Source organism: Panthera pardus, unplaced genomic scaffold, assembly GCF_024362965.1.
Source record: "Panthera pardus isolate Hobbes unplaced genomic scaffold, ASM2436296v1 HiC_scaffold_24, whole genome shotgun sequence".
Lineage (NCBI taxonomy): Eukaryota > Metazoa > Chordata > Mammalia > Carnivora > Felidae > Panthera > Panthera pardus.
This window is the reverse complement of record NW_026526810.1, coordinates 108,235,967-108,259,716: the sequence shown is the minus strand read 5'-3', so window position 1 is coordinate 108,259,716 and position 23,750 is coordinate 108,235,967. Positions and strand designations below refer to the sequence as shown.

Sequence of the window (23,750 nt, the reverse complement as noted above, 5' to 3'; positions counted from 1 at the left end):
GGCCCTCAGGAGGGTCACTGGAAAGTCAACCCTGGGAGGGTGTGACCCAGCACAGTAGGGCTCAGAACTGATTTTTTTCATTGTTTACCTAGACAGAGTGGTTGGAGGAACCGAGTCAACTTTTTTGTTACTCTGTCTTCAGTGGATTCCTTTCCCTCCCCTTCCCATTTGGACTTGAAGAGCAGGGATGGGGAGAGACTCTTCCTACCTTCTCTGAAGTCCTGAGTATAAAGCTCTGAATCCCAGGTGTTCAGCGTCCGGCTGAACCTCCCGGCCCGGGAGAGGTTGTGCTTTCATGAGGCCTTCAGAACCTTCCTGCTTGTGGAAATGGAGGCCTGGCTCGCACGTACCCTCTGCCCGCTCAGAGCTTCTCGGCTTGGCATATAGCACTTCAGTCACTTAGCGTGTTTGCTCTTTTTTTGTTTTTTAATTTATTTTTGAGAGACAGAGAGAGAAATTGCAAGTGAGGGAGGGGCAGAGAGAGAGACACACAGAATTGGAACCAGGCTCCAGGCTCCCAGCTGTCAGCACAGAGCCCGATGGGGAGCTCGAACTCACGAACCACGAGATCGTGACCTGAGCCCCTTACCCACCTGAGCCACCCAGGTGCCCCTTAGCGTGTTTGCCCTTTTTAGGAAGATTGACTCCTGCAAGGGGATGCAGACAGCTGAAGCTGTCATGTAGGTGAGGTAGCCGCCTCAGCTGCTGTCCTAGGAGAGCCCAGATGGCTCCACACTGTGGTGCTTTGGTGTTAGAACTTGGGAGACAGGCCCAGAGTATTACTGATTCAGTGAACTAGTTCTTTCCTCCTGGGTCATACACACAGAGATTCATGGTTGTGAACATACATGTATCCTCTGACTTCTTCAATTTGTCAGGCAGTTCTCAGTGGCTGGGGGTGGGGGAGGGAATTCCTGGATCAAAGGAAAATCTCTATGCCCGAGAGACAGCTTTCTTACAAACTTAACTTGGGAGAGGTTCATGGAAACTGTGCAGGCACTGTCTGGAACCTTGAAAATCGATTCCTTGCACCTCCAAAATGCACCCCATTCCTTGTGGTTTGAGAGTGGTTATGGCCCAGGGGTGCCTGGCCAGATAGGAAGCCCAAGGAGCCTCTCCTCAGAAGGGTCAGCTGTGACATCACGGGTCCCTCCATAGGGCGTGAATGGGCTGTGTGCTGTGAAGGTTAAGAGGGAAGGCTTTTGAGTCAGGCTGCCTGTGTCAGTCCTGGCTTATTAGTTGATTTTTTATGTCAGTTTCCTCATCTTGTAAAAAGGATATGGCAATGGTACCTACCTCATAAGGTTGTTGTGAGTTAATGATAATGCCGATAAAGGACTTGCCACGAAAATGGATGCATCGTAGGTACATCTTCCCAAAAATGATGGCTCCTACCATCAGTCCATGGTAGCTGCACAGTGGAGCCTAGAGGAGAGGGTAAGAATCTGGCAGGAGGGCTCTGTAGGTGGTGGTTTCCCTGTGATTAACGCAGACTTTCTGGTTTCTTCTATGTTCCTTTTCTTCCCAGTATTGATCCTCCAGAAGGTGGAGAATGGAGACCTGAGCAACAAGATTCTGAAGATCACTGATTTTGGCCTGGCTCGAGAATGGCACCGAACCACAAAGATGAGTGCAGCAGGGACATACGCTTGGATGGCACCCGAAGTCATCCGTGCCTCCATGTTTTCCAAAGGCAGTGATGTGTGGAGGTAAGGTCCAAAGGGTCAGGGGCAGTGCCGCCCTGGTCTATTTTGGCTGCACACGTGTTTCAGGACTTGGAGAACTGAGGATGCATAGACTCCCAGACACCCCAAGTAGGTCTAAGTGACCCCTTCACAGCAATCTGTAGTAACTCCCAGGTTGCCATGGGACAGTTTCTAACGCCTTCATCTATCCAAAATTCCTTTAGTGCTGTGGCAGGTACCGCCTCTATGTGTTAGTGATTGCTCCGTAGGAAAGACCAGTAGATCCCAGGGGCAGTGTGTACTCCCATCTCTGACTGTAGGGTGGTGAGGGCACCCAGGCATTCCTGGGGACTGACCTTCCACGGGGTCCCCCTGGCTTCCTTAGCAACCGCGGCTGTTATTGCTGGACTTGTTCTCACTCTAAGCTCTTCCACTGATGAGTATTCTTTGTGCTATCTCTGTTGTTTTGGTGGGTTGGAAATTATGCTTTCTAGTTATATGGTTAACCTTTTAGTCAGGGCACTGTCTGTTGAACATTGATACAGAAATGGGAAAAGATGGGTCTCAAGCCTGTACTGAGAACTGCAGAGTCACAGATTAGACTAGCCGTTCCCCTAGTAAATGTCAGCCTAAGAGGTCATAGGCACATGGATCTAAAAATCTAATCCCCACTGATGGGAGGAAGAGCTTGTGCAGAGGGTGCATCCTCCTGGCTGTGAGAAGTAGCATCACCTTGGTACACCAAAAGAAAGGGCCATGGTTATCATCGGACTTCAGTCTATGAAGTTGTTTCTTCCTGGTGAGTTGTAAAGTGAGCTTGTGTGTGTATATGACGAATGTGTGTTTTAAAAAAAAAACAGCTTTATTGAGATATACACGTATTACGAAGTTCACCCTTCAAAATGTAGAAGTCGATGGTTTATGGTAAATTTACCAACTTTGTACCAATCGGCATTGTTACCAGCTTGCTAAGGCTGCTGTAACAAACTGCCGCAGGCTTGGTGGCTTTAAACAATAGACCTTTTGTAGTGTGGAGGCCAGAAGTCTGAAATCAGTACTAACAGGGCTATGCCCCCTCTGAGACTTTGGGGGAGATTCTGTTCCACATAAGGTTTTGGATATTAGGACATGGATGTATCTTTTTAGGGCTACCATTCAAACCACTACGACTGCTATCTATTTCCAGAATTATTTTTCTCATCCCAAAAAGAAACCCAATACCTGTTGGTAGTCATTCCCCAATCCTCCCTCCCCCTGTCCCCAGCAGCTACTAATTTACTTTCTGTCTCTATGGATTTGCCTATTCCAGGCATTTCTTATATATGGAATCAATACAACATGTGGTCTTTTTGACTGGCTGCTTTCATTTATCATGTTTTCAAGGTTCATCCATGTAGCATGCATGAGTCAGAACTTCATTCCTCTTTATACCTGAATAATATTCCATCCTATGGAAATTTATTTATAAGTTGATGAACATTCGAGTTGTTTCCACTTTTTGGCAGTTGTGAATAATACTGTTGTGGACATTTTTGTGCAAGCTTTTGTGTGAACATAGATTAACATAGATTTTCAGTTCCCCTAAGTATATACCTGGAAGTGGATTTGCTAAGTTATATGGTTATTCTGTGTTTAATTTTTTGAGGAACGACCGAACTATTTTTTTTTTTACCATAGCTGCACCGTTTTCCATTTCCATTAGCAATGTAGGAGGGTTCCAATTTCTCTACATTGTCTCAATACTTGTTATTATATGTCTTCTTAATTATTGCTATCCAGTTAGATATGAAGTGGTATCTCATTGTAATTTGGATTTTATTCTCTAATGACTCCTGATGTTGAGCATCTTTTCGTGTGTTTATTGGCCATTTGTATATCTTTTCTGGATAAATGCCTATTCAAATCCTTTGCTAGTTTTGAAACTGGGTTGGTTATCTGTCTTATTTTTAAGTTGAAAGAGTTCTTTATATATTTTTAATATAAGTCCTTTATCAGGTACATGATTTGCAAATATTTTCTCCCATTCTATGGGTTTCTTTTTTCTTGTTTTTTTCTTTTTCTTTCTTTTTTTTTTTTTTTTGAATGAGGGGCAAAGAGAGAGAGAGAATCCTAGGAGGGGCAGAAGTAGAGGTAGAGAGAGAGAGAGAGAGGCAATGCTCACCCAAAGCGGGGCTCGTGCTCACCAGAAGCGGGACTTGAGCTCACCCAATGTGGGATTCGAACTGACAAACCATGGGATCATGACCTGAGTTGAAGTCAGATGCTTAATGACTGAGCTACCCAGCTGCCCTCTTTTTACTTTCTTGATGGTATTCTTTGAAACAGAAACATTTTTAATTTTGATGAGGTCCAATTTATCTATTTTTTTATTTGATTGCTTGTGCTTTGAGTGCTTTTGCTTAGGCTTTTGGTGTCATAGTTAAGAAACTATCCCCAAGTTTTATGAATATCTATACCCATGTTCTAAGAGTTATAAAACTCTTAGCTTTTACATTTAGGTCTGTGTTCCATTTTGACTTAATTTTTGTATGTGGTGTGAGGTAAGGGGTTTAACTTCATTCTTTTGCCTGTGACTACAGTAGTCCCTCCTTATCAGTGGTTTCGCTTTTTTATGGTTTCATTTACCCATGGTCAACCATAGTCTGGAAGGTCAGACCTATCATCAGAAGGTCAGTATTACCTAACGCTGGGTCACAGTGCCTACATCATTCATCTCACTTCATCTCATCACATAGGCTTTTTATCATCTCACATCGTCACAAGGGTGAGTATAGAATGATAAGATTTTGAAAGAAAGAGCATATTTGTATAACTTTTATTATAATATATTATAATTATTCCATTTTATTGTTCATCTCTTACTATGCTTAGTTTATAAATTAAACTTTATCATATTTATGTGTGTATAGGAATAAACATCTATAGGGTTCTGTACCACCTGCAATTTCAGGCATCCACTGGGGGTCTTGGAACATGTCTCCCATGGATAAAGGGGGGACTACTGTACCCAGCCCCATTTGTTGAAAAGGCTGTTCTTTCCTAATTGTCACCCTTGTCAAAAAGTAATTTATCACAGATGGAAGGGTTTATTTCTAGACTGTCAATTATACTTCATTGGTCTATGTGCGTATCCTTATGCCAGTATGACTCTTTTGTTTTAATCAGTCTTTCTTCCTTTCTCTCTCCCTCCCTTCCTTTCTTTCTTTCTTTCTTTCTTTCTTTCTTTCTTTCTTTCTTTCTTTCTTTCTTTCTTTCTTTCAACATAAGCAGGGACGAGCAGAGGGAGGCAGGGGAGGAGACAGAATCCAAGGCAGGCTCTGAGCTGTCAGCACAGAGCCTGACAAATGAACGGCTTGAACTTACAAACCATGATTTCATGACCTGAGCCAAAGTTGGATGCTTAACCAACTGAGCCACCCAAGCACCCCAGTACCATTCTGTTTTAATTACTGTAGCTTTGTACTAAGTTTTGAAATTAGGACATGTGAGTCTTCCAGCTTTGCTGTTCTTCAAGATTATTTTGGCCATTCTGTGTGCCTTGCGTTTCCAAATGAATTTTAGGAGCACTTTATCAATTTCTCCAAAATAGGCAGCTGAGATTTTGATGGGAATTGTGTTAAACCTGTAGGTCACTTTGGGAACTGTTGTCAGCTTAACAACATTAAGTCTTCCAATCCATGAACATGAGATATATTCCTATTTACGTAGATCTTGTCTAATTTCTTTGAGTGATGTTTTGTAGCTTCTGTATATTGCATCGTATATCCCCAAGCATTAATTATAGGGTGAAGTGACTATCATGCAGAAAAGCGTTTTCTTCCCTTAAAATATATGGCCAGATTTCATCAGTGTGAACTGTGTAGTGATATTCCAATGTTTTTGACATATAAAAACAGCCATTTCATAGGCTTCAATCTAACGCTTTCATTACTTGACTATAGGCTAAATGAGAATAGCTAATATATTAATTAGGCTAAGCTACTATTACAAAGAGACCTATAGATGCAGTGGCTTAAATAAAGTAGTACTCAAAGAGTAGTTCAGCCAGTCCAGGCTGTGGGGTAGCTGCGCCCCGTGAGATCCTTCAGAAACCCAGGTTCTTTCCGGGTCCCTCAGTGCATTGTTCTTATCTAAATGGTTACATCTAAGTGACTGTTGCTTCCACGTTGTATTTTGCAGAAACAGAGAAAGAGAGCTTATCCATGACAAGCAGGTTGTCTTTAATTTGGAGACAACCCAGAAGTTGTGTACATCTCCTGCTCTTTTGTTATATGCGCGCACCCGGCTCCAAAAGTGGGAGACAGATGTAGGCTCTAGCTGGGTAACTGTGTGTCCAGCTAAAACTCTTATGATGGAAGAAGGGGAGAGTGGATTTGGGGGACAATCAGCTACTAGCCACACTCAACTTGATCTTACCTTTCTTCCTAGGAAACCATGACTTCTCAGTAACATTACTGTTTTCTACTTCCTGTATTCCTGCTAGGCTTCTTCTCCAGCCTGGCCCTGAAATTGTACAGATTTTATTGCCACAGACGCCAAAAGTTTCTGTCGCTATACTGATTTGGACAGAGTTGCTGCAGGTATGCAGGCACATTCTTAGTGGGAAGCGAAAGCCCCAATATCTAATGTAAGGTCTTTTCATGGTGACAGAAGTGGCCGGCAAGGAAGAGCAAGGCCATTGTAGGAGTTTGTCCATCATGGAAGGAACAGGGCAGGACCATTCATCTTTTACCCAAAGTGTCCTTGTTCTAAGGCTAACCTCCAGGTCTTGCCTTTCAACCACAGATCCTGAAAGCAGGCTTGAGGAGCCTTTGGTGAATCATCTGATGAAGTTATTCTGCTCTCTGAAGGGAATGGCTTGGAGGTAAACTCCAAATCAGTAGCACTTTGGATGAGGTGGCTTGGAAATGGTCATGTGGTCTGCTCTGCCACTAGGTCTTCAGTTTAGAGTTGTTCCCAGGACTTCAGCTTCCTGACTCATCTCGGTCGAGGAATGTGGTTTGAAGACATAATTCACTGTGCTCCCTCCAGCTATCTTAGCTTCCGCGCTGCAGTATTCCCTGCAAGGAACAATGTATTGGAACCCCTTAGATGGGCCTTTACTCCTTGAGGCTACTTACCTAAGTGGCTCCAAATGATCTCAAACCTTTGTCCGAGGAAAACTTGTGCCCATTGCTGTATGTACAATATGCATACACTGGTGACAGTATTTGCTACCCACACAAATGCTTATGAGCTAGGCTCTATGCTAAATACTGTACCCCATTAAAAAAAACTTTTAATGTTTTATTCTTTCTTTGAGAGAAAGACAGAGTGCAAGTAGGGGAGGGGCAGAGGGAAGGGGAGACACAGAATCCGAAGCAGGCTCCAGGCTCTGAGCTGTCAGCGTAGAGCCGGACATGGGGCTCAAACTCACGAACCATGAGATCATGACCTGAACCAAAGTTGGACGTTCAACCTACTGAGCCACCCAGGCACCCCACTATACCTCTGTTTTATCTCGTTTTATTCCTCACAAGAATCCCCAAAAGTAGAGGATATTATTTCCATTTTGACAGATAAGGTAACCGAGGCTTAGATGGTTTAAGTCATTTGTCTAAGTTCATCCAGGTGGTAGAGACAAAGCTGTGGTTAGAATCAGAGCAGTGCCTGGGTGACTCAGTTAAGTGTCCAACTCTTGATCTCAAGGTTGTGAGTTCAAGCCCCATGCTGGGCTCTGCACTGGGTGTGAAGCCTAGTTTAAAAAAAAAAAAAAAGGAACTAAATATGTGTCTCTGAAAACTTTGTGGTTTAGCCATATTGCCATCTGTATACCCTTGTGCCTGCATTTCGGGCAGCTTCTTCCGGGATGATTGGCCCACTAGGCCTGGGGCTCAGCAGGATGTCCCAGAGAGGGCCCACACATGCCCAGGAGCTTGGACAACGTTTGTTCACAAATCGACTTGTAACTCATTTACTCATTCAGGAAATGTTTGTGGAATTTTTACTGTGTGCCAGGTACTGGGCAGAGCCTGTGTCCGTCCTCCACCCCTCCTGGAACTCCTCAAGGTCTGGGGCCTCTGGGCCTCTTCTATTGCTGTATGCCGAAGGCCAGCTGAGTTTGTCTTACTGCTTTTCGAGTGTAGGTCTCTGGGTCTCTTCCACATGCTGTGATGGAGGGTATGATGATCACGGCCCAGATCCTCGACTTCATGTGTTTCCTGATGTGCTTGGATTAGACCGCCTCAGGAGGAGTAATTGACAAAACCTTTCCCTTTGGTTGTGTGTGCACAGAGTGCAGTGGTTAGTGGTCTCCTATAATGACTTCTTGCCTGGTGTGGGGGGGATGGAGTGGAGGCATTTTAAGTTTTCAGAATTATAGAACTTGCAGCGCCTGGGTGGCTCAGTGGGTTAAGCGTCTGATGCTTGGTTTCAGCTCAGGTCACGATCTCATCGTGTGTGGTTTCGAGCCCTGCGTCGGGCTCTGTGCTGACAGCATGGAGCCTGCTTGGGATTCTCTGTCTCCCTCTCTCTCTGCCCCTACCTGGCTCTCTCTCAAAATAAATAAATAAATAAACATTAAAATAAAATTATAGAAGTAAAATGTGTTCACCGTAGGAAAAAAAATTAGAAAATATGAGTAAACAAAAAAAAAGGGAAAAAGAAATCACCCATTACTCACTTCTAAAGATAACTTCTGTTAATATTTTGGTGCATTTATTTCTGTTCCTGTGCTCATCTACTCGTCCCTTAAAATGAGATCATTCTGTTTTGTAAGCTGCTTTTGAATATAATACAGGGGCACCTCTGTTGGGTGTCTGACTTCCGCTCGGGTCATGGTCTTACAGTTTGTGGGTTCGAGTTCTGCATCGGGCTCTGTGCTGACAGCTCAGCTTCAGATTCTGTGTCTCCTTCTCTCTCTTTGCCCCTCTCCTGCTTGTCTGTCTCTCTCTCTCTTAAAAAAAAATAAATAATGTAATATAGCATGCGCATATTACCATATCAGTAAATATTTACCATGTCAATGTATTCATGTATATATTACATATATAGTAACAAATAGATCATCGTTTTGAATGAGGTCTGGTTAACAACAACAACAAGAACAATTTTGTGTTACTTCACAATTTACAGAGTGCTTTCATATGTGGTAGTTCAACTATCTTCACCAACAATTATTAAATAGCATGGTTTCTGGAATGTGGGGTCACAGCCAATTACCAAGTGCAGAAGCCCATTCAAGGGACACCCTCTCCTTTCAGGATGTGTGTCTTAGAGACAACATAGGTTAATAAGAAAAATAGTCCTGGTCCAGCTCAGGTGTGGATTTGCTGTGCCTTTGGTTGGGTTGCTATCTACTCTGATGCTTTTCCTCACTTTGAGAACACAGAGCGCCCCTCCCTGACCTGTGACCCCACCAAATGGTGGAAGGCATTACCATACCTCTGGAGGTGGTTAATCATTGACACAGGGTGCATTCCCCAAGGTTTGCAAGGACGCCTGGGAAATCACTGAGAGCACTGTGGGAACGGGCGGCTCCCTGTTGGGGGAGGGACTGAGGCAGAGTTTTAGCTGAGCTGGTACCTCCAGGCCGCTTGTACAAGGTCTTGAAAGGGCCTGTTGACCTTCTCTCAACCTTGAGAGGGCATCAGAGTGGGTCAAACCTGAGGTAAACCATGTGGGCTTCTCCTGCCCACCTCTCCCGGGGGCTCAGACACATCTAATGTGTCATTCTTTAGTTCCTTTCTTGGACTCTATTCCTGCCAAAGGAATGCCAAGTCTTCATTTACATCACCACCTTCTGTTACAGAAATAAAGAGGAACATTGGCAGAGGAGAACTAACTGGTTCAGTCGTCCCCAGGAATGCTTCTTCCCTGATTGCTGTCGTCCCTCAGCAAGGCTCTCGGCCGACACTGCAGTCTCTCCCTAAATCCCACCAGAGGCTTTCTTGTTTCAGGACCTTCCCAAGGGGAAGCACACAGTGTTCACTAGCTGTAGAGGGTAGCTTCCAGAGAAGCAGTAGTTACTGTTATTTATTCTTTGCAGTTACTCTGTGCGGTGGGAATTGGCTGTCTTTGTTGCACAAGTGAGGAAACTGAGGTTTGGACAGGTAAGCTTCCTTTCCCACGGCCCCACCACTGTAAGTGGTGAAGCAGACACATTTGACTCAAGTCTGTCTGAATCTTCCTTGGGCAGCATTCGACCCGTTTCTCCTAGTTGTGGGGCATTTCACGTGGAACAAAATGGCAGTGGAACAAAGAAACAAGCCAGATGAGAGCAGGGCTGCCCTCGTCGAAACTGAGAGAGACGGAGTCCCTGGCTCCACCCTCTTCGAGGTGGCCCGAGGCATCTCCATGGGTCACCTAGGACTCAGCACTAAAAGCGTCACAGAGTAGATGTGAGGACACAAATAGGACCCATGTTTAGATCTTTGAAATCCTCTACTGTCTTTCCAGGTAGTTAGGGCTCAGACACCAGGAGAGGGGTTCTTTGGGACCTTGGGTTTTTGTTCCCCAGAGTGGAGGTTGGCAGTGATGCCAGGAGCAGACAACTGAAGCTGAGGGTCACCGTAGCCTAGGAGTCTGGTCCGCAGTGCGGACAGTTCTTAGAGGTCACTTGGTAGCAGCTGCCCAGCACGACTGCTGTCTGGATGAGTCACAGTAAAGATTTGGCAGGAAGAATAACAGTGCTATTCTGGGAATTCAGGGCTTACTCCAGGGCGCCCAGTGCAGCCTGCGGGACTGTCTATCCATACAGTGCTTCCCACCAGCTCACTCACCAGATGAGGCCTACTGTTTACGAGGCCCTGAGAAAGCAAAGGTTAAACGACCATCCCTGTTCTCGCAGGGCCCATTGGCTGGCAGACAAACAACCACAGTCCACGGCAGCCCACACAAGGGTGAAGTAACACTGGCAGCATCAGGGAAGGCTTCCTAAAGTGTCCATTGTTGCCATCAACCTCAGACTAAAAGCCAAGTCCCTGTCAAGACAAGACCTGTAACTGTCTACCAGGCTTTTCGTGGTTGTTGAGATACATAAAGAAAGTGATGTATTTGGAGGGCGCACTGGGGGAACGCCGTTGTCCAAGGAGACTGGCCAGGCCACTCTGGAGGACCGTCTGCGGGGATCTTCTGGGATGCCCTGGTGCATTGGTTGGCACATTGCTCTCCTTTGGAGCCATGCCAGGTCACCTGGGATTCTTTGAGGGCAAGCCTTGGCTTTGTATATGCTGATCCCTGTGTTCTTTTACCTAGCAGTCCGGGCTTAGCTGTCTCCTGGCCCCGTTCTGGTCTGGTTTAGGTGGCCAGGGGCCCATCATTGTCTCTTTGTGCACTCATAATATGTCTGTTGTGACCCACTCTGTGTGCTAATTGACATCTTTTCTGTTCCTGTCGGTAGTCTCTTTGTAGATAAGATCTGTGTCTTGTATCCCATTGGCCTGCAGTTTGCTTGATGCACAATAAATCTTTAGTAGATGTTTAAAACGAATGAATAAAGGGTGGAGCATTTGAATTTGAAAGACGATTATAGTTCACCAAGCAGAGAAATGGTACAAGGAGATTCTAGAGAGAAGAAATTGAGAGTTGGTCCAGGGCCCACCATGACTTATTCCACATATGCCCTTAATATATGCTGCTAAACTTACCTGAACCTCGCTTTCCTCATCTGCAAAATGGGGATAATATTTATCTTGCAGGTTCATGGTAAGGATTTAAGATGATGTTTATAAAGGTCTTAGCATCTTGTGCATACAAAGTACCATGATGAAATATTAGGCTGTTTTCCAATTAATCTCTATGCCCAGCGTGGGGCTCGAACTCACGACTCCGAGATCAAGAGTCACACACTTTCCCACCTGAGCTATGTTTTGTTTGAAAATAACATGACTTTGTTGGTTATAAACTACCGATGAGTATTTTTTAAAAATTTGAGGCTTGTGTTAAAAATATGAGGAGAGCCACTCTTTACTGTTCGTGGCCTTATGGTGCTTGTCCTGAAAGGATTGTTATTCCTGGAAGGATTGAACCCTACATGATTTTGCCTCTTTCTGACTGAATTCATAGAATAATTATTCCGCTAAATTCTGTGCTCCCCATTCTCTGACTCACAGGACATGTGAAAAGAAATTCTTCATGTGGCTTTGAAAGGTGGAGAGGAAACTGAAGTCCTCACAGCTGACACACTGCTCTGTTGTCCCCATGTCGGCCACGCTTGTGCAACTTTCCCCTTGGAATTAGACAGAGTCTCTGTCAAGTGATCAGTGGCAGGAATCCATCCAACCTAATGGGCATTTAAAGAAATCTGTTACAGGAGCAAAATCTGTTCTAGGTGGTCAGGTCTCTGCTTTTCTAAAGCCAAAGAAATATATCTGTGGCTAACGCTGAAGTTTTCTTAAAACAGACAAAAAAATGTATTCTTGGGAGGCTGCCTCTTCTTCTAGAGTGTTACGTTATGGATAACAGCAGAATAGCTGTGGCTGGCTGGCACGGATTTAAACCCTTAGAGTGGCTCAGTGAATCTCACGGCAGCCTTGTGAGACTGGCCGTGTTGTTTGCACTTTACAGATGAGGAATCTGAGGAACAAGCCTTCGAAATCAACTGTGCCTGACTCCAGAGCTCTTGCTTTTAGTGGGTCGGCCTCGTGGTCTTCCGGTCTGTATTCCATTGGTGCATCTGCTTTGTTGGTGTCCCTCCGTCCCAGAAAGAGTATGGGCAGCTCAGAAAGATCTCATGAGCCCTGTCGGTGAGACTGCCTTGTGGCTTCTGTCTTCTTCCCCTGCTCAGCTACGGGGTGCTGCTTTGGGAGCTCCTGACTGGCGAGGTGCCCTTCCGAGGAATCGATGGCTTAGCCGTAGCTTATGGAGTGGCCATGAACAAGCTCGCTCTTCCCATTCCTTCTACGTGCCCAGAACCTTTTGCCAAACTCATGGAAGGTAAGTGACCCCTGGCTGGAACAAAACTGGAGAAAGTTTACCTTTCGGCAGCCCTTGGGTACGTGGCGGACAGTCCTGCAGGGTCGGTTACTGAAAAAGGAGGTGAAGCATTGGTCACTCACGGAGGAATCCTGTGGGTGGTTGGAAGACCTGCTTGAAGATATGTCAACACCCTGCCTCGCTGATGTCACAGATGTCCCTTCTGTCCATCTACAGTGACTGTAGAGCTTGGCTCAGTAACTAAAGCCTGCTATCCAGGGCTTTAGCATTTTATTACTTAATAAAAAAATGAGCGTATTACACATATAGAAGCAAAGAACATCGGAGAAGAAAGGAACTCTAGAAGTCATCTGGTCCCTAAGTGAGAAACCCAAAGCTGAGAGAGGCAAGGTGCACTCCATTAGCTAGTGTCTGAGCTGAGAGTAGGTAGAGTTCACTTTTCCTGCTGCCCAGCCTGGTGCCTTTTATCCTTGCCTTATCATCATCCCATAGAGGTGGGCAAGGCTGGCTCATTTATTTGTGGGAGATTGAGGCCCCGAGTCTCATTACCCACTGTCAAGACTGGAATCGTGTAGGAACATGAGAAGTCATGGCTGTTGAACTTCACGCAGGCAGAGTCTCTGGACTTGCTTTTCTTATGCTAACTCAACAGAGTCAGATGGGGACGGCCGCATTATATTTCCCCATTCAGTCTTTATAATATTGAGGGTGGGCAGCTTGTTTTATTTCCCCAGCCCTATTTGTGGTTACCTACCCAGTGTTTCAGTTTCTGGAGGGAAAACTATTTCTGGTAAGTGAGGTCCCGTAATATTCTAAGTCTTAACGCTTGTCTCTGTCCATTCATGCTTTCTGTCCGCTCACGTGTTCCGTGCAGACTGCTGGAATCCCGACCCTCACTCACGACCATCTTTCACAAATATCCTGGACCAGCTAACTACCATAGAGGAGTCTGGTTTCTTTGAAATGCCCAAGGACTCCTTCCACTGCCTGCAGGATGACTGGAAACATGAGATTCAGGAGATGTTTGACCAACTCAGGGCCAAAGAAAAGGTAAATAAAACAAGAAAAAGCCATGCATTGAATCAGTGGACCTTCCCCACTGGGGCCTCTGGACAAATTCCGACACAACCACCTTCCTGCTTGGTCTGTGGTAACAGAGCAGCTTTTTTCTTCCCGGCTTTACATGGAGAGAGTTCTCCAGGCCTTAGGTATGCCCTGAAATAGTATAGACGTTTTCTTTCTTTCTGGGATATGGCAGGAACAAGTAGGGGAGTCATGATCCAAAGCTCTTCTTACAGAGTATCTATTTCATTGTCCAAACCAGAGGAAGAGCACCACTGGGTAAGTACCAGCAGAAAGTATGAGAAAGTTCTAGAAATGTTTCTTGGTTCTGTAGTGGACTTCTGGGGGTGGGGGGTTAACTTGTTACAGGGATACTTCAACACTGAGCACAGGTATCAGAATCAGAAATAGCGATGGGCTAAAAATACTATGGTTCTGAAACTATTTGGTATTCTGCGTGTTTTTATGAAAAGGGCTCAAGCCCAAACTGACTGAGGAGTTCAGATATTCTTAGCTTACTAAAGATCTACCTTTTTGTTTTGGTGTCCATTCCCTATGTGGCTCCTCTCTTTGCCCTTCATGCCTGGTTAGCAGCCAGTATCCACAGAGGTGAAGCTTCACACCAGCACCTATGTTGCTTCTACGACAGGGGCCAGGCTGGACCTAAGGGCTATAGCTGCGGGCATAAGCGGCGTCCATGTGTCTCTTGGTTAATTTCTGTTTTCCCTTCTCATTCCCCATTACGGGCATTTGGGAAGCAATTTAATATAATGACAGTAGCTAAAATTGTGTATGTCTTTCAAGTTCTTTCACTTGAAATGTCTGATGATAAAAGAACCTTGTATCATTTTTATCTTGGGGGGGGGGGGGGTTATGGCCCTTGCCCCGGCATGTAGGGCAGGTATTATCTTTTTCATCTCAAGGCTGAGGGTCAGTGACTTGTCTAAAGTCACACAGCCAGGATAGTGAGAGGCAGAATCTTGAACCTGGATCTTCTGATTCCAAACTTTTTCTCTCCAATATCATTGTTGTTTCCCTAAACAAATGACTTAAAAATCATTTCTGGAGCTGATGTGAAGAAATTAAACTCTTTTTTTTTTTTAATTTTTTTTTTTTAATGCCATATAGCAGTCCTAAACCTGGTAGTATTTGGCAAGTCAGTGAGGATTCTGCAGGGGAATGGAGTGAGTCTATGACATCTTTTGTGACCTGGGGGGTGGGGGGAATCCGACACTGACCTTGGAGCAGAGTAATTAATCGAGTTTGTTCCTGTTACTAATGCTATTCCAACTAGAAGAAACCTAGAGTTGCTGGTTCTTTTTAGACTGTTGAATCATTTGACTCTTGGTTTTCTTTCTTTTGATTGATGAAATTATAAGGGTACTAGCCACTAAGAAGAATGAAACTTGGATTTTGTCAGTAAATAGTTGCTAGGAAAAGCCAAACCCATTCTCATAACAGCTAACATTCGTAGAGCATGTTCCCTGTGCCATGCTCTAAGTAATTATTATGAATTCTTATGTAATCTTACACAATAAGATAATAATTGTCTTACATACCATGTGCTGTCAGTGCTGTTAATTCCATATTGCATATGATGCCCATGGTAATTCACTCCAGGCCACTATTCAGCCAGTTTGTTCCAGAGTCCTTGCTCTTTTTTCCTTTTTCTTTTTTAAGTTTATTTTGAGAGAGAAAGAGAGAGCATGTCCACAAGTGGGGAAGGGGCAGAGAGAGAGGGGGAGAGAGAATCCCAAGTAGGCTCCGCACTGTCAGTGCAGAGCCCGACGCGGGGCTCCAACTTAAGAACCGTGAGAACATGACCGGAGCCCAAGTCAAGAGTCAGATGCTTAACCGACTGAGCCACTCAGGTGCCCCCAGAGCCCTTGCTATGATGATGCCTGTCCATTATAAGGCTTGTAGTTGGGCAAGTGAGGGCGAGATGGATAATGAGCTTTCTCTGTGGAGAGATTCCTACTAAATCATTGTATGCAGATAATGTGATTTGCATACTAGGAGACTGATCCCCAAATAGGTGTTTCACAAGCAGGAGACTCACATGTTTGAGTCTTCCAGATATATGGTGCCTTTGGCAAGTACTCCACAAATGTCCTGGTTTCCCATATGATTCAGCTCATTCTCAGCGTGTCTCAACTTGACAGCTTCCACATATAGTGACAATGGATTTGTCTCCGGACTGGGGTCTGACTTCCCACAAAAGAGGGGGCTACAACACAAACCATCCCCTAGACAAGAGGGCACAGGAGAAGATGACTTAGGAAAGCTGAAATCAGCTTGAACTTTTTAACTTTCCCATCTAGCAGCAAAATCAACCAACCAGGAATGATTTTTCTCAATCTTCCGTGTATGTGTGTTCTCCTGATGGTGAAAACAAAGTACTGGGATAAGGAGAGCCAAGGTTTTGGGGGGAGCATACAACAGGTGCTTATTTCATTAAAGAAGGAGAAGTCCAAAAGTTCAGGCTCATCTCTCAGACACTTTGGATGAATCTGGGTTCCCGTAAAGGCGTGTATTTATAAAATTGAATTCTGTCTCCCCCTCCTTTCTCATTCACGCGTTGACACTGAGCACCTATCATGTACAAGACAGTTTTCAAGGTGCCAATCCTTTTCTCACTTCTGCCTTTTCTATAATATTTATTATCAATTTTGATACTCTTTTGAGAGTAGAGGGCAAGTTGAGTGAAAGTTCCTAAATGTCAGAATATTTTATTCCCCTCAGGTCTCTGTTCTCTCTTTGTTCTCTACCCACTGCTCAGCTTTGCCAATATGTGTTCACAAACTTTTTTCCTAGCTCTAGACTCCCTTTCTACAGTCCAGAATGACTTCTTATAGTGGAGCATTCCATGGAGAAATTGTAGCTTTCGACCACAGAAGTGTTGCTCTGACTACTTTATTGAAGAAATGCCCATTTTTTTTTTAGGTTTGACTACATCATGCCCCCTCACTTCAGTCTTACGCCCTGGGTAACCAGTGCTAACAGTTTAGATGCCAGATTTGACAATTGTATGTACATGTTCTGTTCTCATTCCTGTTTCCTCTCCTAATACCTAATACCACCTCCCCTCCCCTCCCCCCCCATCTCAGGAACTTCATAAATTCATGCAGAAGGAAAAAGGGGAAGCAGGCAAGAGGGCTTGCCCATCTACTAGGGCAGTGGTACTAGAGCAAGCGCCTGGCAAAGACTTTGGGAAATGTTTTCTCTTCTCTTTGCTGTGCTGTCGTGGTCCTTCCAGAGCAAGTGGTTGTCCTTTGAGATAAGGGGAGAGTTCAAACCACATGCCTCAGTAGAGTCACTCACCAACTGAACAGAGGTTTAGAAGACTCCCTTTTTTGAACAATCACTCTGGAAATACATTTTTATTTGAGTGTTAGGTGATGCCTGGAGGGTGATTCATTTCTAGGGGGGGCACGTTTTAAGCTAGATCACATTTAGTTGGCTCCGGTTTAAGAAACGTCCCTTATATAATGGGGAAAAAAATTAAAATAGAACCAAGTCTGTGTATTTTTTTTAAATGTTTTTATTTATTTTTGAGACAGAGAGAGAGAGAGCATGAGCAGGGGAGGGAGGGGCAGAGAGAGAGGGAGACACAGAATCTGAAGCAGGCTCCAAGCTGTCAGCACAGAGCCTGATGCGGGGCTCGAACTCACCGACTGTGAGATCATGACCTGAGCCGAGGTCGGACGCTTAACCGACGGAGCCACCCAGGTGCTCCCCAAGTCTGTAAAATTTAAGGACAGGATTATATTTTCTACCCAACCCCCCCCCCATTTTTTTCCAATCACAGGCAATTTTTATCAGTAATCAAGGAGCACCTGGGAACTACCAGTCCCTGTCTCCAGGGCTGCGGTAGCCGTGTCCTCAGTGTGGCCGTGCCCAGCCTGCCTGTCCCCAGCGTCCAGCGTGGTCAGGTGTCCATTTACCAGCTACCTGTGAGGCCTGCATCTCCTCCTGGGACTGGGGGTATGGGCATCACAGGAGCGCTGTCCAGGTTTCCGGGAAGCACTGGCCCTCGGGGGCCCTCGGCCTCCACCCCTGCACTGAATGCCCCGTCTTCTCCCCGCTGCGTCTGCCGCTGCAGGAGCTCCGCACCTGGGAGGAGGAGCTGACGCGGGCCGCGCTCCAGCAGAAGACGCAGGAGGAGCTGCTGCGGCGCCGCGAGCAGGAGCTGGCCGAGCGGGAGATCGACATCCTAGAGCGGGAGCTCAACATCATCATCCACCAGCTGTGCCAGGAGAAGCCCCGGGTGAAGAAACGCAAGGGCAAGTTCAGGAAGAGCCGGCTGAAGCTCAAGGATGGGAACCGCATCAGCCTTCCTTCCGGTCAGCGGCCAGGCTGGGGGTGGTTGGGGGGGTAGGGAGCAGGGCAGCCTGCTGCAGGGGACCCTGGGGGGGCAGCCAGGGACGGGGCTCTGGGGCTCAGAACGGAGCAGGTTGGACGTGGCCCGTTCCGCTCACCGGAAAGACTGGCCTGCGGAAAAGCTACCCGGCTCCAGGGGAGTTTTTGAGGGTGACTGATCACAGGGTGTGAAGGAAGACCAACTGGTGGCTGGTGGACCTGACAGGCCGTCACGGTCCAGACTGACAGTCGCGTGGTGGCTCACATAGACACGTCTCACATGAGGCAAGCCTGGTGAGGAGGCCCAGAGCTGCAGGGGCAGATTCCGGGGCATGCGTATGCCAGAGACGAGAGAACGTCGTGCTCTGCAGAATAACTTATCTCTGGCTTTCTTTAAATAATTAGTTGTGTGCGAGCAGTGGAGATCAGGATTAATGTGTAAGAATTTGATTTATGCACAACCTTTCAGAAGCACATTGGGTGAATAAAGGCACATCTGGAGTACGTCCAGGCTTGGGGAAATGCAAAGTAAAAGGAATCTGTGAATTAGAATCTTTGTGGGGTGTAGTGTACCTGTGGAGGGAGGTGAGTGTGTGTTTATGTAGATGAAAAAAACTTCGTTGTAGTCTAAGTTTATGAGGTCTGGGAAGCAAACTTACAGAAGTGTAAGGAACCAAGGGAAAAGGGCGGAATAGGAACAATAGCCGATGATTGTAAGCACTGGTGGCTTCAGTACAGACAAGGGAATCCATTCAATGAAATTCCGTGACTTTGTTTGTGGGACATGTTTACTGGTGTCCATGTTGCACATTTTTTCTGGCCAGGCAACAGGGAGTCTTTGAGTCCCTCTCGAACGTGTTGCGTGTGGTGCCACACTGCTGCCGTGTGCTGGGGAAGGCTCATAGGAAAACAGTAGCTCCCACCTTCCGGGACACTGCATCTAGTGGGGAGACCTAGGTGTGAACACTCAGCTGTTCACACTTCTCGATACATGAGGACACTGGAACTTGGAAATCCAGAGCTGCGAGTTTTACGTTCTTCATGCTCTGCCATAACTGCCTCTGGAAGATGTCACAGTCTGGACCATTAGCCCCATTGCCCTCACTTTCCTAGGTTCCCACCAAGGATTAGTCCTAATTACTCTGCCCTGCCTGCACTTAATGAGAAACATCAGTCTCCCTGCCTTGGTCCCTAAGAAAAGGGGGCATGTACTAATAGATTGTAAGAAGCAGAATTGTTTTTATTTATTTTGAGAGAGAATTTTGAGAGAATTGTTTTTATTTATTTTGAGCCTGAAATCAAGAGTGGGACACTTAATCGACTGAGCCACCCAGGCACCCCAAGAAAAAGAATTTTAAGTTAGATTTCCTAGAATACGCAACAAGTCTCATGTCTTAAACAACTATTGTAAATCTGTATATATAAGATTCGCTTAGACAGTGAATTTTCCTTCTCCTCATATGTTGGTCCTGCTGCCCTGCCTTCTTTGGGGAGAAAGAGAACATTTCCTAGGTGAACAAGTTGCTTCTTGGGAAACTGGGGCCTGTCCCTCAAGCCCAGGACATGTCACTTTTCTCATAGGAACTAGATTATGGGAAAATGCGTCTAGCGGGGATGCATTCACTTTTCTCATAGGAACTAGAGTATGGGAAAAATGCTAATGCACACACATGTCTGTGTTTCCCCAAGCAGATTTCCAGCACAAGTTCACGGTTCAGGCCTCCCCCACCATGGATAAAAGGAAGAGTCTCACCAACAGCCGCTCCAGTCCTCCTGCGAGCCCCACCATCATTCCTCGCCTTCGAGCCATCCAGTGTGAGACTGTTTCCCAAATTAGCTGGGGCCAGAACACACCGGGGGCACCCGTCCCCTGCTCTGTCCAGCCACCGACTGGCCCAGGCTTGCTCCATCCATAACTTCTGCCACCTCTCCTCGACAATGTGTATATACATGCACATATGTACGCAAACCCGTAGCCCTCCTTCTTGTCTCTCTCCATTAGCTCTACTACCGCCTCCTCTACCTTTTACTCTTAGATCCCAGCAAAGGGGGTTGTGGGTATCGACGGGATCCTTAGTGAACTACAAAGCAATTTGGAAACTGGTGTGTGATATAGATACCCTGGTACCTGGCCTGGGTTGGTTGGTACCCTGGCCTAGGGACCTTGTGCACTCTCCGCCATGTTTGGGGCGTCACTGTTTTTCTTTTGTTCATGCTTCCCAGGGAAGGGTGTTTTCAAAGTGTAGTTCCTAAGAAAACTCACCAAAGACTTTGTGATAGGCCAAATTGGGACTGATTTTATTTTCACCACCGTGTTTACTGAAAAGAATTTACACACACACACGTGTGTGTGTGTGTGTGTGTGTGTGTGTACATGAACAAAGTAGTTCCCCTAACTTAAAGATAGAGATTTCATTTTTTTAAAAGCCCTAGATTTCTGGCTATCCTTGAAAATCGATTCGTATCAGTGGATTCCCTTTTTCACGTGGCCACAGTTGGCTAGAACCAATGGCAGTGTCCATATGCACCGTGTTTTGCCTCAGTCCCCTCAGCTCCCTATTTTTTGGTGTCTGGAATCATTCACTCATTTATGATGTAAGCCTCTGGAGCATTTGGGTTTCAGCCCTTGTTATAAGGTAGCAATGTCAGAAGAATGTTCCTCCTCTCTTATCTAGTATATTTCTCTAGGCCTGTTCCCTCCCCTTCTCCTACTCCTGACTTCTCCATAGTCTTGAGTTCCTCATTATCTTTCTTTCTTACCTACAATTCCTTTCTGCACTTCCAAGTCTTCCTTACCCCCTTATATTTTTTCTCTCCTTCCTAACTCCTCACCCACTGCCCCTCCCCGCCCAGTTCCACCCAACAAAACCAAGTTCTTTAAGTCAGATCTGTTTGGAACTCTGCCGTCTGGCTGGCCTGAGCTCCAGCTTTGCATTGGACTTACGAGAATCTGGGCAGTTTTTCCATGTTTGGTACTTTGCGAGTGCTCAGTGATTGGTGGCTGAGGACTTGAAGGCTCCACTTGGGCACAGAGTTTTTGAGGAGGTGTGACTTCTTCCCTGTAACTCCGTGCGTGTGTGTCCACGTGCACATGTGTCTGTGTCTGTCCGGTGAGGTAGAGGCTAGTTTGGGGGGGGGGGGGTGTCTATCTTTCTTTCCAGATCCCATCCAACTTTTGTTCTTCACAGTGACACCAGGTGAAAGCAGCAAAACCTGGGGCCGGAACTCAGTCGTCCCCAAAGAAGAAGGGGAGGAGGAGGAGAAGAGGGCCCCCAAGAAGAAAGGACGGACGTGGGGGCCAAGTACACTTGGTCAGAAGGAGCTTGCCTCGGGAGACGAAGGGTAAGAGCCAGAATGTAAGAGATTCTTTCCACTTAAAGATGGGTATACCCTTTTAAAACTATGATATGAAATACCTTCTTCTCTGTTGTGTTTCATTGCTTTCTGAGAAATTACAAGCTTCAGTTTTCCAATGTTCTCATTTCCTGAACCTCCTAGGACAGGGCTCAGCATACGTTTTCTGTAAAGGGTCAGATAATAAATATTTTAGGCTTTGTGGGTCACATCCTCTCTTTTGCAATTACTCACCTCCTGTGTTGTAGTGCAAAGGCAGCCATAGACCATGGGCACTATGTAAATGAATGAGCGTGGCTATGTTGATTCAGTAAAACTTTACGAAGGTGGGTGGTGGACAGGATTTAGCCTCCTCGTTGTAGTTTGCCAACACCTGAAGTCCCGGTTCTTCGTAGGCCAGTCGCTACATGTAGCGGTGTAGTGGTGGCGAGCATAACCCCTGACCCCAGGCTGCCTGGGCGTGAATCCTGGCTCCGCCATGCCTCACCGTGTGGCCTCGTGTTTCCTCATCTGTAAGTCGGAGGTTATACCAGTACCCATCTCCCGGGGTTGATGTGAGGATTAAATAAGTCCATTTTGGGAAGCACATACAAGATTAGCTGGCTCATAGGAAGCATTTGTAATACCTGCTGTGATGGTTCTTCCCTGCTCCTGGTGCATTTTCTATTTCCTACCTTATTCTTGGTGTTAGAGGCTAGAATCCTGTTTTTTGACTTTTCTGAGTGTGAGAATAGGCAGTAATCCCCTTTGCCCTTTTCAGAGACTTTCCTGAACTTGTGTCCGAACCTGTAAGTGGCCTTGGTATTCCTTCGAATACTAAGAAGATTTCATGTCCAAAATCTGTTCTCTCATGTCAGATCCGGGCTGAGAACGAAAATAGCAATTTGATTCAAAAAGGATTGACTCCGAAGCCAGGCTTTAGAAATCACAAATACCTTGGAAAAGAAAATTTAGGTACATAGGGTGAACTGCCTGAGCTCTGTGAGGGCTCGATGATGGTCCTCTAGGAATGGTGAATTGCTCTGCTGTGCTAGGTCCTGTAGAGGCAGGATCTCCCTCAGTTTGGATTCCTTCGAGCCCTGGGGTAGAGTAGGGTTAGGATGGGTCTGAAAGTCAGTCACGCTGAATCCCTGGATGTTTCTGACATTTCAGTAGCTTCTCTGGTTCTGCTTCATTTATAGATGTTTTTCGTCTTGTTTAGTAAATTAACTTTGGTTCATGTTTCAAAATATTAACTTTGAATTTTCTTCCTCCTTGCGTAGATTTGTCCTCAAAACTATTGAAGCAGTTCATAGAGGTGGGGGAGGGGAGGGGCAGAGAGAAGGAGAGACAGAATCCCAAGCAGGCTCTGCACTGTCAGCATAGAGCCCAGTGTGGGACTCGAACTCAAAAACTGTGAGATCATGACCTGAGCCAAAATCAAGAGTCGGACGCTTAACTGACTGAGCCACCCAGGCGCCCCAAAATATGACTTGAATTTTTTATGATTCTCAATTCCTGTTGAAGAAATAAAGTATATTCTGTTCATTCTCGAGTAAAGGCTTCTTTAACGTCAGAAATTTTGGGAGCCTCTGTGTGATAATATTTCTAATTTTAGCCCCTATCAACGGAAGAAAATAATCCCTAACAACAAAAAGCTATATTGAATTCAGTAATGTTAAGTGAATATACATCCTTTAAAAAACGAGTACATATCTGTAGGAAACGTATGCACTTGCTTGTAGATAGCTTGGGTATCTGTGGGTTCACACGGCCTCTGCAGTTATGCTGTGGCTGCTCAAGGACCTTTGTCCCACAGATTGGGAGGTCCTGGGTCTCCTTGTTAGGATTATTCCTTCATCACGTGGGCTTTGCTTACCGGGCCAGAGGAGGGCAGCTACCAATGTAGCTAGAGTCAAGCCTTGAGGGCTCCCATGTGGGAGATACTGAATTGGATGTACCCACTGTCGCCTACTACTGATTTTCTTTATTCATTGAAGATCCCCTCAGAGACGTGAGAAAGCTAATGGTTTAAGTACCCCATCAGAGTCTCCACATTTCCACCTGGGGTGAGTCTAATCTTCACCCTTTCATCAAATGTGTTCGTAATAGTCCCCGTCCATTTCCTTGTCCTCACAGCACATCCGGTAGAATCAAACCTCATTATTGCCAAGGCTATGCTGATTTTTTTTCCTTTAAAGCAGTACCATCGTGCACCCTGGGAAATTCCTGTGTCGGTCTGACTTTCCCTCTCCTCACTTCTCTGACCACTCCCGTTGTGGGGATTCTCCTGGCACCCTTAGTTTTAGGGGGCAGTACATGACTATTTATGCTTTGAACTTTAGCACTGGCTTTGACTTTGCTAATCTGGATTCCCCTTGAACTCAGAGCTGGAGG

At 45.8% G+C, this 23,750-nt stretch overlaps 1 protein-coding gene across 1 annotated transcript in view; it reads left to right on the top strand.

Annotated features, from left to right (window-relative positions):
• The window catches only part of MAP3K9 (mitogen-activated protein kinase kinase kinase 9), a 75,792-nt gene that overhangs the window by 46,481 nt on the left and 5,561 nt on the right, over nucleotides 1-23,750 (top strand). The window contains exons 3-9 of the mRNA XM_019451377.2: nucleotides 1,529-1,709; nucleotides 12,451-12,599; nucleotides 13,474-13,649; nucleotides 17,764-18,004; nucleotides 19,713-19,835; nucleotides 21,209-21,362; nucleotides 23,354-23,422. Of these exons, the coding sequence (XP_019306922.1) occupies nucleotides 1,529-1,709; nucleotides 12,451-12,599; nucleotides 13,474-13,649; nucleotides 17,764-18,004; nucleotides 19,713-19,835; nucleotides 21,209-21,362; nucleotides 23,354-23,422 (1,093 nt within the window). The remainder of the gene's footprint in view (nucleotides 1-1,528; nucleotides 1,710-12,450; nucleotides 12,600-13,473; nucleotides 13,650-17,763; nucleotides 18,005-19,712; nucleotides 19,836-21,208; nucleotides 21,363-23,353; nucleotides 23,423-23,750) is intronic.